Source organism: Anser anser (genome assembly GCF_964211835.1).
Source record: "Anser anser genome assembly, chromosome: 18".
Classification (NCBI taxonomy): Eukaryota; Metazoa; Chordata; class Aves; order Anseriformes; family Anatidae; genus Anser; species Anser anser.
Window position 1 is genome coordinate 15925542 of NC_139739.1, and position 16394 is coordinate 15941935.

At 44.0% G+C, this 16394-nt stretch overlaps 1 protein-coding gene across 4 annotated transcripts in view; it reads left to right on the plus strand.

Moving 5' to 3' along the window:
- MAJIN (membrane anchored junction protein) overlaps positions 1–16394 on the plus strand; it is a 132472-nt gene that overhangs the window by 47048 nt on the left and 69030 nt on the right. For 3 of the 4 annotated variants that reach the window (XM_083803805.1, XM_083803806.1, XM_083803807.1), the window contains 3 exons: positions 2317–2389; positions 4294–4429; positions 6668–6740. In XM_083803805.1, coding sequence (XP_083659931.1) covers positions 2317–2389; positions 4294–4429; positions 6668–6740 — 282 coding nt within the window. Of the gene's footprint in view, positions 1–2316; positions 2390–4293; positions 4430–6667; positions 7042–16394 lie in introns of those variants that run through there. The other variant, XM_083803808.1, reaches the window with a different exon arrangement.

Consider the following 16394-nt stretch of genomic DNA (forward strand, 5'->3'; position numbering starts at 1 on the left):
CCAGATGTCATGAGTACTGCATGAAATTGTGGGCAGATGATCTCTCCCTTGTGTGCATTTTTTTAGGAGATGCATCTGTTACATGCTTTCCATTTGGTTTCTTTTGGTGTTCAGAATAAGAAGAAAGATTATTCTTAGGAAAAAAAAACACGTATCTGTAGCTGTTGTACTTTCTCAGTACCATGATGTTCCCAGCTGGCTAGAGAACTGTGGAGAATCTAAATGTTCCTCCAGGGTTCTTGTTCTGCTTATCAGCAGTGTATGATTTTGCATCCAAACCCACTCAGTGTTTTAGGATGTATCTCAAAAAGTGAAGGATCTTCTTAAATATGAAGAACTTATGTCTGCTAAGTACATTTAGCATTAACTTTACAACATCGGCTTTCAATTCAGAAGGAGTATGGAAGTGTCACAGTCACACACCTGTTAAATAGGTTGTATTTACAGCACTCATCCAAATACCTCGTAGGCCTTCAATTTTGACAGTCAGCTGTCTGGTCAGGATGACTGGAGTCCAGCCTATGCACCTTTCTGCTTACCAAGGGCACTGGTAGAAGTTGAACAAAGAAAGAAAGAGAACTGACAGACCATCAGCCTGTCACTGAAGATAATTTTCCTTCCTGTACTGGGTTTATGTGGCAAGGCCTTGGTAGCAGGGGTGCTGCAGGGGTGGCCTCTGTGAGCAGAGCCCAGAAGCTGCCCCATGTTAGAGAAGGTCCCCCAAATAGGGACCTGACACTGGCCACAGCCAAGCCAGTGAGCAATGTTGATTTTGCCTCTGAGAGCAGATTTAAGAAACGGAAAAACCTGCTGTGGAAAAGCAGCTGGGAGAGAGGAGTGAGAAACAACCCTGCAGAAACCAAGGCCAATGAAGAAGGAGGAGGACGAGGTACTCCAGGTGCCAGAGCAGAAGTTCCCCTGGACGATGGTGGAGCAGGCTGTCCCCCTGCAGCCCATGGTGTACCACAGCAGAGCAGATCTCCACACTGTAGCCTGTAGAGGAGCCCGTGGTGGAGCAGGTGGATATGGCCTGAAGGATGCCACAGGAAGCTGGAGCTGCAGCAACTGGAGAGTAGCTCATGCAGAAGCAGGATATCTGGGGGGAGCTGTCACCTGTGGGAGACCCCTTTTGGAGCAGTTTGCTCCTGAAGGATGGACCCTGTGGTGTGGATCCATACTGGAGCAGTTCTTGAAGAGCTGCTGCCTGTGGGAATCCCACATAGGATCAATTTGGGAAGGATGGCATCCTGTGGGAGGGTCCCCACACTGGAGCAGGGGAAGAGTGACTATGAAGGAGCAGCAGGGACGAAGTGCTATAGACTGACCATTCCCTCATTCCCCATTCCCCCATTCCCCCATTCCTCTGCACCACTCAGGGGGAGGATGTAGAAGAGGGTGGATGGGGAGTGAGGTGTTTTTAATTTGTTTTTAGTTTCTCACTGCTCTAGTCTGCTAGGGATAGGCAATAAATTGTATTGATCTCCTTATGCTGAGTCTGTTTTGCCTGTGACAGTAATTGTTGAATGATCTCCCTGTCCTTATCTCAATTCTTGAGCCCTTTCCATCATATTTTGCTCCCCTCCCCCAGCTTTTTCTTTGAGGAGGGGGAGTGAGAGAGCTGTTGTGGTGGAGTTTAGCTGCCCAGCAGGGTAAAAACACCACACTTCCTTACTCTGAGACCAAACTGTAAAGATCTCAAGCCATCTAAAGTTTAAATCTTGCTTGAACCTGAGGTTAGTGCAAGAGGCAGTAAATCTATTCTTATATTATCAAGAGGCAGTAAATCTATCCTTATATTATCTTCTCTGTATGACAAAGTTATTTCACTCTCTTTTAAATAAGCATACATGCAGATTCTGTTTTTTGTGGCCCTTTTTATTTCTGATATTCTTGCTCACTTCCTGCTTCTGACACTTTTCACTTCTGCCCCTTAACTGTCTGTCACTCTATTGACTACTACTGTGAATGAGCAGGTCTAATGTCTAGGGGTCTGTTTTGTCAAGTGGCTGTTATTTCTCACAGCACCTCATTTAAAAAAAAATCTCTATCTATACCATACCAGCCGTTACTCTTTTAGTATGTAATATTTTAAAGTCTACTAAATGAATTACAGCTTTACTTTAGGTCTGTGAGTGTCCTGGAGACGGAGGGGTAGAAATATATTGCTGAGGAAAGTTGTCATACTAAAAGTAAAAAATTAACACAGAACAAGAGTAGACCTTGCCAAGTTCTTAAAGCAAGCAAATAAACAAAAATTGCATTTAAAATAGAATTTTGTATTGTATAACACAATTTATGGGTTGCTTTTCTTTTCAGAATTATTCCAAAGAAATTCAGTGTGAGCATAGTCCAGCATCCTTTACCATGGGCTGTAACCAAGAGAGTTTATGTAAGTAAGAAGTTCCTAGATTCTTACATGTTGCATTCATGTTGTTCATCTTAAGTCAAAAACTACAATATATTGGTTTTCTTATAATAAGAAACCAATTGGTTTTCTTTTCTTATTTGTATTGGTTTTCCTTTAAGAATCGTGTTTGGTATTTTCTAGCTTGTAGTCCACAAATTATTTTGGTTGAGACTCCCATCCAACATAACAAATTCCCACTCACAGACATAGGCTGCATAGCTCTTTCAGGACTGGACTGTGAGATGGAAATTTACCTCACAATCTGTATTTATTGAAGTCGTTTGAAGAGGAGCGCTGCTGGATCTGGAAAGGAGTGCTGCTGGATCTTGTCCTCACTAACAAAAAGGAGCTGGCTGAAGTAGTGAAGGTTGAGGGCAGCTTTAGTTGCAGTGACCATGAGATGATGGAGTTCAGGATCTCATGTGGCAGGAACAGAGTACTGAGCAGAAACACAACCCTGGACTTGTAGAGCTGACTTTTTAGCCTTTTCAAGCATTTGCTAGGGGAAATGGGACAAGGGACAAGGTACTTGAAGGAAAAGGGGCCCAAGATAGCTGGTTAGTGTTCAAGGACTGCTTCTTCCGAGCTCAAGAACAGAGCATCCCAACAGGCAGGAAGTCAGGAAAGAGAGCCAGGAGACCTGCATGGTTAAACAGGGAATTGCTGGGCAAACTCAAGTGGAAGAGGAGAGTCTACAGATCATGGAAGGAGGGGCTGGCCAGTTGGGTGGAATATAAGGCTGTTGTCAGTATTTAGGGAGGCAACTAGGAAAGCTAAAGCCTCCTTAGTATTAAACCTTGCGAGAGGGGTCAAGGACAACAGAAACAGCTTCTTCAAATACATTGCAGATCAAACTAACACTAGAGGCAATGTAGGCCCACTAATGAGTGAGGTGGGTGCCCTGGTGACAGAAGATAAAGAGAAGGTGGAGTTACTGAATGTCTTCTTTGTCTCTGTCCATAATGCCAGAGGCTCTCCTGAGGAGCCCTGTATCCCTGAGGCCCCAGATGAAGTCAGAATAAAGGAGGAGTTTGCCTTTGTTGATTAGGGCTGGGTTAAGTACTGATTAAGCAAGCTAGACATCCATAAATCCATGGGATGCATCCGCGGGTGCTGAGGGAGCTGATGGAAGTCATTGCTAGGCCACTCTCCATCATCATTGGTAAGTCATGGGCATTGGGAGAGGTGCCTGAGGACTGGAGAAAGCAAATGTCACTCTGGTCTTCAAAAAGGGCGAGAAGGAGGACCCAGGTAACTATAGACCGGTCAGCTCCACCTCCATCCCTGGTAAGGGGATGGAACAACTTTTCCTTGGCATTGGAGAGAGTCCAGTGCAGAGTCACGAAGATGATTAAAGGAGTGAAGCATCTCCCTTACAAGGAAAGGCTGAGGGAGCTGGGTCTCTAGTTTGGAGGAGACTGAGGGTTGGCATCATTAATGTTTATAAATATGTAAAGGGTGAGTGTCAGGAGGACAGAGCCAGGCTCTTCTCAGTGACTTCCAATGATAAGACAAGGAGAAATGGGTGCAAGCTGGAACATAGGAGGTTCCACTTAAATGTTAGATGAAACTTTTTTACTGTGAGGGTGACAGAACACTGGAACAGTCTGCCCAGGGGGGTTGTGGAGTCTCGTTCTCTGGAGACTTGCAAAACCCCTCTGGACATGTTCCTGTGTGACATGATTTAGGTGTTCCAGCTACTGCAGGGGGATTGGACTAGATGATGTTTCAAGGTCCCTTCCAATCCCTAACATTCTGTGATTCTGTGAAACTTCTTAGATGTCAGTCAGTGCTTGTACATATCAGTTTCAAGGTCTGTCAGTCAGTATGCAGTGAGTATGGAAAGAGTGAGTTCACATTTTTGTTCTTGATCCTGTTTGTTACAGGGGAACCTGCGGAATATAATGTGGAACAAAGTACAGAAACCAGTCAGGCTGAAGGTGAAATGCAGCAGATGGACCAAATCAGGAACAACAGAATTGTGCAGTCAAAAGGAAGAGGTCTCTCAAAGTTCTGGAGAAGGTACTAACACTGCACCTATGATCAGATGTAGTTCTTACTGAAAGCTGCCTCATAGTCCATTATTTGTTTTCCATTAGTTGAGGTTGAGAACCTCCTGTTCTCATATTTCCTGATTTTTAAAAGAGACCTGTTTCTTCTGGTGGGTGGATGTTTTTTACATAAAACATTGCAGAGCAGAGATACAACAGAAAACAATAAATGAACTAGCTTATGTATGAGAGGAAGCTTCAGCTGTGATAGGGTTGTGTTAAAGGTTAAAGTAATTGGGAGTGATGCCCAATTAGCTGTTTTACGTCCGGTCACGTTCAGGGTACTGAACTATCATGATTATGGATTCACAAATAACGTAAAACACCGTCAACCTAGTTGCGTTCCATGAACTACCACGGCCATACTTGAAGAGTTCAGTCACATTCAGTGAGAACTATCTCAGATCAATTAATGAGTAGTGCAATTTATTAAAGAAACAGGTACACAGGTTCTTTGGATAAATAAATTCACTGTCTCCAAAGCACATACAAATACGAAAAGTATGAGTAACACAGCCTGGCTATAAATGCGTTAAAAGGTATAAAGCGACTCTATAGACTTCTAAGTTTCCCGGGGAGGCACTTAGTATAACCAAGTGTTCAAATCTTACCTAAAGGCATCCCATTGGAGGGGGGGGGGGGGGGAGAGGGGGAGAGAGAGGAGGAGAGGCTCAGACTGTCGACTGATCCCAGAAGTCAGAAGGTATCCTTCATTGTGGTATCTTCCCTGACATCCTCTCTCTCTTAAGCCAATTTATATTATTTTCTGTCTTGTAGGTGGAGCTTGAGTAACTCTAGTCATGCATATCTTGGTTACGATTGGTGCAAATTTTTCTTGCTTTTTTTTAAAGTTATAGGCTCAGAGAAACTCAGAGTGTGTGATCAGTGAGGGGTGGACGCACCTTGGATATGGGTAGCCTTTGGGATGGACGTGTGTGTTGGTATTATAATGATATTATAATGGGCAAAGTTCAACAAAGTACAGCATTTTGTCAAAAACATGACAGGCTGTTGGCCCAGGGTAGCAAATGTGCAGCTTATCGGTTCCAGTGCGCACAAGAACAATCAAGTTCCCATCTTATCACAGAGCCTGGCCATGGCGTCTCTGCTCCACTTCACACCCCTTACAGTTCCTCTTAGAGTCAGCACACCAAGTTCCCCTGGTGTGGTCAACATCTAAGGTTGGAGGCCTGGGGAACTTCCATATAATGCAGTTACACTTCAGCCTGGAAGCTTCTTCAGTGCTGTACCTTTTCTTTAAAATGTGAACAACAGTTTAATTTCCAAGTCACCTCCAGAAATCATTACACAGATAGTAGGGAATAAATATCATGTGAGCTAATTCACTTACATGAGAAGCCACTTGTGCTGGCTATGTCCTTGCTGTATCTGTGGCTGTTTGATTCTGGACATGCAGGTGATTCTACATTATCTTGAACAGTAGATACACCTTTTCTGTGGTTAAACTAACGTCTTCAAGGTAAAGAAACATCCACTCTTGCTTTATTCTTGTAGAAAGGTGCACATTCCTAATAAATGTCCCTTTTCTTATCTGTCTGTGGGAAAAAATCCACAGGGGATACTGACTTCAATCACTGCCCTTGTATCACATAAAGAGTGCCATCTACAACCAGATTTTTAAGACTTACACATTCCCCCTTCTAACAGGGCCTTCCAGGCCCTGGGAGTGAATGGGACTGAAGATCAGTCCCATTAAGGTAAGTATGACCTTTATTTGGTCACTTAGCAACTTTGGCCTTTGTAGTTTTGACTCCAAAATACATCATTTTAAATAGAAGGTAAAGTGACCATATCAAGTAATCATGCAAACAGTGACCATGTAAAGTAACTGTGCAAACAGTGGCTGGACATTGCTAAGAGTGCTCTAAAGCTGTAGAAGCTGCATAGCATAAGAGTATTCTATTCACTACACACCGCAAGTCCAACAACCACAGTAATAGGTAGGTAACAGATTTGGAAGAAATAAAAATCTTTATTAATCATAATGTATGTCAGTCCCTTTAACTATTGAGACTAAACCATTATGGCATGAGTTATTCTTTTATTCCTCTCTTTTTTTTTTCAGTCTTCTTCTGAATAGTTTTGTACTTGGAGTTATGTTATTCTAGTGCAGAGAAACAACCTTGTTATTACAATTCTCAGAGAAGTATTATAAGTGTAATGTGCTCTTTTGTTTTTGTTTCCCTAGCATATTCTTTTCTCCACTACAGCATCTTTTTGGTGGAAAGAACTGAACTTGAAGTATTAATTGTTGTGGAAAGGTAAACTTCTACTGTGAATGTCAGATTGTATTGTTTCTTTTGTAATTCAGCTTTTCACATTGCTTGTCTCAGCTATTAAATGCTTTAAATTAAATTATCCTTTGTTTACATTTTAAAATTAGTGTACTGAGGATGTTGGGTTAGAAATAGTATGTCTTCACATCCTATAGTTTTTGGAAAAAGCTTTAATATTTTGATCTTTAAGTGTGATAAGTATTTTTACATTTTAAACTCATTATATGATCTTCTAATAAAACAAACATCATCTTGGAACTGTGTGATATTTTAATCATCCTTGCCCAATCAGAAAAAAAAATGTTTTCCAAGAGCTAGCAGAATTAGATTTACATGACTCTAATGTAGCAGCAATTAAGGAATTGTTATATACCTTTATAGCAAATAACAAAGATTATATTACTTTAATAGCACTTAATCAGCATCTAAGTATTAGTCAATTAACACAATGATCTAAAGAAATTTGCTGCAATAGAAACAGTGACTTAGCTAAAGGTTTGTGAATGGCAAGGTTCACCCAAGACTTACTTGCAGGGTCCTGTGGGGGGTTTGAAGTCCAGTTGCATGCTTCCAAAATATCCCCTAGAATGAATTATTCACCCTACTCCCTCGTCTGTGTTTGTCCACAGACAAGTTAGTTCTTTGAAGGGTTAGCTCTGACATACACATCCTCTCAGGGGTACCCTCAGAAGCATCCCACCTCAGGGGGAGATCAAGGGTGTAGCCCATTGTGGTTTCTGGAGAGTTCCAAGAGTTCTTGTTTGGGATCATTACTTATAGGATTGTGAGGCCGTTGTCTTTTGATCAGTAATTTTCTGGAATTCAGGTCTTTGCCAATTTGTTTAGGAATCAGGTTTGCAGTCCACCTCCCCTTAGCACTTAATCATGTCATTGTCAGTTAGTAACACCACAGGGCCCAGATTTGATCAGAGGGGAGGCCTAGTTGTATAAAAAACAGGTGTTAAAGGGAGTGAGTCAAGAAGTCGGACTTCACCAGACTCCACAGATAACAGAGCAATGGTGTGAAGATGACTCTTCCTTTGATTATGGAGAAGAAAGAGATGAGGCAACGTATTTATCCCATAAAGTGACTGATTTGTAGTCAGTTTCTGTTTCCTTCATTACTGCCCATGAGAGATTTCATGAGAATGAGCTCTGCCTGGGACCCTGTTGCTAAGAAGTTGACCAGTTCAAAGAAAGATCACACTGAGGCCTAGTGTGGTTCACATGCCTGTGCAAGACTTATACCAAGCACAGGAGCAGGGTGTACCCACCACACAAGAAGCAGAGGTTTCTAGTATTAGATGAATTCCTGTACTGTGGTTCACAGAACTGAAGAGGTCAAAAATGGTGGAAATACTCTGGAGGAGATTTTTACCACTACAGTACAACTTGTGTAATTATTTATGACTAAACAATAGCCTAAGACATCATTACCTTTATCATCATATTTGCTATAAAGAATTAGGCCATATATCTATATATAATTAGGCCATATATATTTATATTAGGCCATATATATATATATAATTAGGTCATATATATATATATATATATAATATTCTTTCAGGAATATACTGAGTTCATGTTCCTTTAAAGGTTAATGATGCCCAACTTGTAAGTCCGGTCATGTTCAGTGTACTGAACTATCAAAATTATGGATTCACAAATAACATAATACAACCTCAGTCTAGTCACGTTCCATGAATTACCACGGCCACACTTGAAGAGTTCGGTCACGTTCAATGAGAACTATCATAGCTAGATGAATGAGTAGTGCAATTTATTAAAGCAACAGATACACAGGATAAATAAATTCACTGTCTGCTAAGCACTTGCAAATACAAAACATATGAGTAACACAGCCTGGCTACAAGTGAGTTAAAAGATATAAAGTGACTCTATAGAGATTTTTAAATTTCCTGGGGATGTACTTGGAATAACCAAGTGTTCAAATATAACCCAAACGCATCCCAGTGGCTAGGGGAGAGAGGTTCAGCCTGTCAACTGATCCCAGAAGTCAGAAGGTATCTTTATCTTTCCTTACACAGTGGTATCTTCCCTAACATCCTCTCTCCCTTAAGCTAATTTACACCATTTTTTATCTTTTAGGTGGAGGTTGAGTGACTCTTGTGTTATAGTTAGATTCCGGGGGCTGAAGCTGATTGGTTCAGCTTAGCAAGGAGCAGACAAGAGCTACATATCTATGTAAAGTAAACAAGCTTTTTTATGAGCTATTTACATAAATACTGACACCAGGGTGATGACAATGGTACATATGAGCACGGTGCTTTTCCCAGTCATTGGTGTCCTAAGAGAAAGGAGTCGCTAGGCACACTGCTTGAACGGGCATTCCTGTTGAGGCAACGTAGACCTCGGTTGTGCATCTTGCACCTCTCCTCTGGGGAAGTCCCAATTTTATCCTCTCCTACCCAGTAACTGTTCTGACATGTGGGGCCAACACATGTCACAAGGGCCACCAGACTCCTCCTTGGTGTTGTATAAGCATGTCTACAAATGTGCATGTGCACCAGTTGAGTTGGGGGATACACTGACTCTACAAGGGTTGTTACTTCATCCATCATTGTCTTTCTCTGCTGCCCTTTGGCCAGCTTTTCCAGATGCAAGTGTCATGGGCACAAGCCAAGCTGCAAAGTTTCACCAGCCTTGACACAGTCCCACCAGCATTGTCTCAAGGCTTGGTTAGTTCTGCATTTTTCTTCCTCTTTTCCTCTGCTCAGCAGCTTACACCCCCTGTGCCATGTGCTTAAGGATGAGCTGTTCCACAACAGACTAAACAACATGGTCGCAGTCATAAGATCACTATGCTCTTACACATCTAGTTATACAACATGCCTTTGTTACAATTGCTGTGAAATTTTCTCACTATGCTTTTAAAGGTAGAGACTAGAAAAGTTTAAAGTGCAAGCTGAAGTGTGGTCGCACCTTGGAGGCAGGTAGCCTTTGGGATGGAGGTGTGTTTTGGTATTATAATGATATTATAATGGGCAAAGTTCAACAAAGTACAGCATTTTGTCAAAAACATGACAGGCTGTTGGCCCAGGGTAGCAAATGTGCAGCTTATCGGTTCCAGTGCGCACAAGAACAATCAAGTTCCCATCTTATCACAGAGCCTGGCCATGGCGTCTCTGCTCCACTTCACACCCCTTACAGTTCCTCTTAGAGTCAGCACACCAAGTTCCCCTGGTGTGGTCAACATCTAAGGTTGGAGGCCTGGGGAACTTCCATATAATGCAGTTACACTTCAGCCTGGAAGCTTCTTCAGTGCTGTACCTTTTCTTTAAAAATGTGAATATAAGTTTGATTTCCAAGTCACGTCTGGCAATTAGTCCATAGCTCACTGCAGAAATTTCTAAATGAAAAAAATATGGTTTTCCATATGTAGTGGGATAAGGCCGGGAGTTAAAAATTCAGAAGCCTAGGGCTTGCTGAGGCAGCTTTTTGCCAACATACTAGTCTATTTACAATAAACTGTCGTTCTTCTACTATCTCCTGAGCTGAGACACCATAAACACATACATGCACAATGATAGTCGAATACATAGCACTGACTGGCTGTTACATTGCCATTAGGAATATGCTGTCATTTAACTGTCTCAGTGGTAATTTGTCTGGACAGAATGAGGTAACGTATGTTCTAAATGAGTCAGATAATACATCACAGTATTTGCTTTATTTGTTTCCACCCTGGTCCACTGATTATCCACCCTAGATACCTATGTATTCATTCCTGGACTCCCATGTGGAGTGAAACAATGCTTTCCTTCCAAGAAAAAATGGAAACAGGTGTGGAAAATTTGTTCAATTTATCCTGTTTTCCTTTCTTGTGTTCTACAAACAGCAGTGAAGGCTTCAATACAGGATTCGACCCCTACCACTAGGGGATTGTACAATGAAATGGACAATGGTGAGGACCAGAAAATGAATAGAGTTGACCAGATGAATAACAAAGTTATAAAGAAGGGAAGATGTCCATCAATGAGTTGATCTTTAGCATTGGTTAAGTCAAGAATATGATGTCCCAGTTTTCCTGAAGTTATTGCATGCAGCTGCATAAAAAAGGGCCTTTGCCCTATAAGACCTGGGAATGTTCAGTCTGGAGAAAAGAACTGCTTGGGGGACCTTAACAATGTGTACAAACACCTGAAGGGAGACTGGGAAGAAGATGGAGCCAGTCTCTTCACAGGGGTGCCCAGTGCCAGGACAAGAGTCAATAGGCACAAACTGGAACATAGGAAGTTCCCCCTGAACATAACGAAATACATTTTCACTGTGACGGTGAGCAAGCACTGGAACAGGTTGCCCAGAAAGGTTGTGGAGTCTCCTCCTTGGAGATATTCATAAGCCACCTGAGCATGGTCTTGGCTAACTGGATCTGGATCTGGGTGGCCCTGCTTAAATGGGGAGGGTGGTGGACCAGATGACATCCATAGGTCCCTTCCAGCCTCAGACAGTCTGTGTTTCTGTGATTTTATGAATATTTTCCTAGGGAGTTTAAAAGCAGGATTCATGTTAGCTTGGTCATCCAGAAGCTGCAGATTCCAGCTGCCAGCATCCTTTTAATAAAGCTTATGTAACTGTGCCCCATAATAGCCTGCTAGGTAAGTTGATGAAGTACAGGTAGAAAGGTAGACAGTGAGGTGGACTGAAAACTGGCTGAATGGCTTGGACCAGAAGGGGTGTGAGAGGGTGCGGCATGGAGTCCAGTGACTACTGTGTACCCCAGGGGTGGATACTGGGGCCACTGCATATGTTTGCAGCTAAAACAAAACCACGAGAAGTAGATAAGACACCAGAGGGCTGGGCTGTCATTTAGAGGAACCTGAACAGGATGGACAGCTGGGCTCTCATGAAGTTGAGCTAAGGGAATGTAGTTGGCATAAGGGGGGGAATAGTTCCATGCACCAGTACACACTGGAAGCCAGCCAGCAGGAGAGTAGCTCTGCTGACCTGGGAGTGCTAGCTGACAGTAAGCTTGCCATGAGCCAGCAGTGCACCCTGTAAAGGCAAAAGTGGTGAACTACATCCTGAGATGCTTTAGGGAGAACATTGCCAGCAGATCCTTCCTATTTACTCATTATGGATGAGACTCATCTGCAGTGCCGTGTCCAGTTCTGGGTTCCTCAGTACAAGAAAGATTTGAACTCATTGGATCATCTTTCATATGAGGAAAGACTGAGAGGGCTATGACTGTTCAGTCTGGAGAAGAAGGATCCAGTGTGATCTTTTTGATATTTATGTACGTACCTGATGGGAGAGCTAAAAGAAGAGGGAGTCAGTGTCAATGTCCAGCCAGTGACAGGACAAGAAGCAATGAACACAAACTGAAAAACATGAAATTCCATCTGACCACAAGTAAAAGCATGCTTACTGTGAGAGTGGTCAAACACTGGCAGAGATGTCCAGAGATGTTATGGTATCTCCATCTTTGGAAGCATTCAAAACCTGACCAGTCATGGTCTTAGGCAAGCTGTCCTGGATGACCCTGCTTGAGCAGGGCAGGTTGGATTAGATGCTCTCAAAGATCATGTTCAACCCCAAAGATCCTGTGATTCTGTGACCCACTTCAGAGTCCCCATCAAACTCAGATAAGTTAGAGGCTTTAAAGAGACCAAAGATGGTCTCAAAGATGGTAACAAATAGATGCTCCTTAATAACAGCTAAGATAGATGACTGGAAGATTGCCATCGAACTGCTACTCCTCATGGTAGTGATACATCTACAAAACTCTGTTGTCTTAATCTTTGGGCTGATGTAGATCTCTAAGGACAATTCCAGTGGGAGCTTACTCATCTTGGTGTTAGAAAATTTTAATTCCTTCCAGTATCTTTTATTGTAGGTATTGAGAAAACCTGACAATGTAGTCTTGCTGCTAGCTGCAAAATAGTGTTAGTACATACCTGTTTGGTAGAGACAAACCTATTTTATTTGTCAGTAATGTGAACTTGGTAATGTCTGTTAGTCTCTTCAACTCATCTGAACTCACGACCAGCTGAGGTTTGGGAACATCTGCAACTACTGCATTTGGATATCTCACTTAATGAATTATCAGGTGTGAGAAAGAACTGTAGTAATCAAAAAAGCCTGTCCTTTGCTTATTTCCCTGCCAGTGTTTACAGAGGAATAGCCTCCACTGTCTCCAGTCCTCTTGAGAAGTCTATCTATAGCACTGAGAGACTTGGTGGTTCCCAAACAAGGAAAGCTCAAAAACATAAAGGCTTCATCTGACCTTTATGGATCAAGGAGTAGGAAAAGAACATCAGAAACAGCAACATTTCTTTTGTCATGTTAAGAATGATGACCAAGCACCATCAGTCCCTTGGGGTGCACTTGTACAAAATAAGTACCAGTCGCCGTCATCGTCGTCTTCTTCTTCTTCTCCTTCTTCTTCTCCTTCTCCTTCTCCTTCTCCTTCTTCTCCTCCTTCTTCTTCTTCTCCTCCTCCTCCTTCTCCTCCTCCTCCTCCTCCTCCTTCTTCTTCTTCTCTTCTTCTTCTTCTTCTTCCTTCTTCCTTCTTCCTTCTTCCTTCTTCCTTCTTCCTTCTTCCTTCTTCCTTCTTCCTTCTTCCTTCTTCCTTCTTCCTTCTTCCTTCTCCCTTCTTCCTTCTTCCTTCTTCCTTCTTCCTTCTTCCTTCTTCCTTCTTCCTTCTTCCTTCTCTTCTTTCCTCTTTTTCCCTAGGTTGCATCCATGGTCTGAGGGTACAGCCACTAATCAGGATGGGTGGAGTGGCACAGTGTCAAAGGAGGGTTTGTGAGCTCCCAGCCCAGCACAGAGTCACAGTTGGGTGTTGTCACATGAAGGCTCAGTACTGTGTCAGAACAGGGTATTGTGACCTTTTGTCCTGCAACAGAATCACAATAAAGTGTTGTCATACTGTGGTAGAGGACAGAGTCTCAGATGGGAATTGTAACTTCATGTCCCTGCAAAGAGTCTCAGCAGTGCTTTTTGACATCACCACTCCCATCACAGAGACAAAATGGGGTGGTATAAGATTGTGGCCCAGTACAAACATACAGTACGTTCTTCTGACCTCAAGACCCAGCACAGAGTCACAGTTTGGTGTTGTAACATCATAGAATCATAGAATTATATAGAATGATAGAATCACAGAATCACGGAATCATAGGCTCAGAGGCTTGGGTTGGAAGGGATCTTAAACATCATCTAGTTCCAAACCTCCTGCCATAGGCCACCTACTAGATCAGGTTTGCCAGAGCCTGATCCAGCCTGGTCTTGAAAATCTCCAGGGATGGGGCATCCACAACTTCTCTGGAAAACCTGTTCCAGTGCCTCCCCACCCACTGAGTAAAGAACTTCTTCCTAACATCTAATCTAAATCTCCCCTCTTTCAGTTTAAACCATTCCCCCATGTCCTATCATTATCTACATGGGTAAAGAGCCTCTCTCCATCCTTTTTATAAGAACCCTTTAAGTATTGGAAGGCTGCAATGAGGTGTCCCCGGAGTCTTCTCTTCTCCAGGCTGAACAGCCCCAGCTCTTTCAGCCTTTCTTCATAGGAGAAGTGGTCCAGCCCTCTGATCATCTTTGTGGCCATCCTCTAGACACGTTCTAACAGGTCTACATCTTTCCTGTAGTCCCCAGACTTTCCTGTGGTCCCCAGATCTGGTCCCCAGAATTTTTTTCGCCAGAAACAAGATTCAGCAGAGGGGTCAACTGTTTCTTTAGCTTTGAGGATGCTGTAATTGTCCCTGGCTTGAAAAGAACTGCTTCCCAGCCTGTCTCTAAAAATAGTTGCTTAGGGCTAAAATCTGAGTTTCCTTTCTGTCACGTGAACAGAAATTCTGATGCGGGGGGAAACTTAGTGATGAGAGATGAGGAAAAGGCTGAGGTGCTTAATGCCTTCTTCGCCTCAGTCTTTAGTGGCAAAACCAGTTGTTCTCTGGGTACCCAGTACCCTGAGCTGGTGGAAGGGGACGGGGAGCAGAATGTGGCCCTCATAATCCACGAGGAAATGGTTGGCGACCTACTACAGTACTTGGATGTACGCAAGTCGATGGAGCCGGATGGGATCCACCCGAGGGTACTGAGGGAACTGGCGGGGGAGCTGGCCAAGCTGCTTTCCATCAATTATCAGCAGTCCTGGCTATCAGGGGAGGTCCCAGTCAACTGGCGGCTAGCAAACGTGATGCCCATCTACAAGAAGGGCCGGAGGGTAGAGCCGGGAAACTATAGGCCTGTTAGTTTGATCTCAGTGCCAGGGAAGCTCATGGAGCAGATTATCTTGAGTGTCATCACGCGGCACTTGCAGGGCATACACTTCTGCAGAAAGTTGGCCAAACTTGTGGTGTCCCTACCCTGAAGGGCTTTGCAGCTGGTACCCAGAGCTAAATGTTTCTCAGGCAGAATCCCAAACATTTGCAGAAGCTTCCCTGGAGGAGGCAATGGTAGCTAGCAGGCATGCAGCTACCTCCAAAGTAGAGCCAAAATTGTGAGGGACTTAACGCGTAGAGGTCTTCAGCTGTTACTGACAAGCAGTTGTGTATTTGGAGCTAGCCCAGAAGGTTTTCAAAAGAAGATGAGCGAAGGGAAGTGAAGGTACCCAGGCAGGTACCTCCCTCCAAAATTGGCCAATTGTCTCGGGTACCTAGCCTCAAGGGGTCTGCGGACCGAATCCACAAGTCCCTCTCTCTCTGGAAGAGGCCCAAAAATTTCACCAAGTATGCCTGGGAGGAGGAACGGGTAGCTACTGGGCATGCACGTACTTCCCAATTTGGCCAGACTTCAGGTAGATACCCCATACGGGTATGCTGCTTTTCCAGAACTTGTGCAGGTAACACAGAATTTTTCATAAGTACAATGTGGTGGAGGCAAAGGTAGCTAGCGGGCATGTACCAACCTCCAAATTAGGCAAAATTCTCTGTTACCTAGCCTAGAGGGATCCGAGTTTAGGATCCCCAAAGAAAAAACTCTCTCTTGGAGGAAGCCAAATCTTTTTTCTAGAAACATGCCGAGGTGAGAAGGCAAGGGTAGCTACCAGGCATACACTTCCCTCTAAACTTGGCCAAACTTGGAGAAAAGAAGTGGGGTACCTCCATGCAATTTCAGCTAATCTGTGACAGCTACAGGACATGCAGAGGAGCAGGTAACAAAGAACAGACGGGTATGCTGCTTTTGCTAGAACTACCGCCTAGCGAGGCGCTAGGACCCGGCAGCCCTCGTGAGGGAGGCTGACGGGGCGTAGGCGGAGCCAGCAGCGCCCCCTCCCGGGCCGTTGAAAGGCAGCCGCTTGGTAGCGCGCGGAGCGGGGCAGGCGGACAGGCGGGGGCGCGGCGCGGCAGTTTGTAGGGCAGTTTGCGCCGGTAGGGCGCGCTCAGGCAGGGCAGAGCGTTCCGCCCCGCTCACAAGAGCAGCTCATCTACCGGCTGGCTGTGTATAGGTAAAGCGCCATGGTCATCACGAGGCAGAGAGCTCTTTTTCGATAGTCTGTGGCCATCCAGAGTGAGTGCCCGCTCAAAAATGCGGCATTTCAGGTCTCTAGATGCACGGAGTGCCTGGGCCTGTTGCTGCCCTCCGCGCAGAGACACTGTGTGTGTGAGGTGTGAGCAGGTGGATGACCTGCTCAGCCTGATGGCGGAGCTCAAGGAGGAGGTGGAGAGG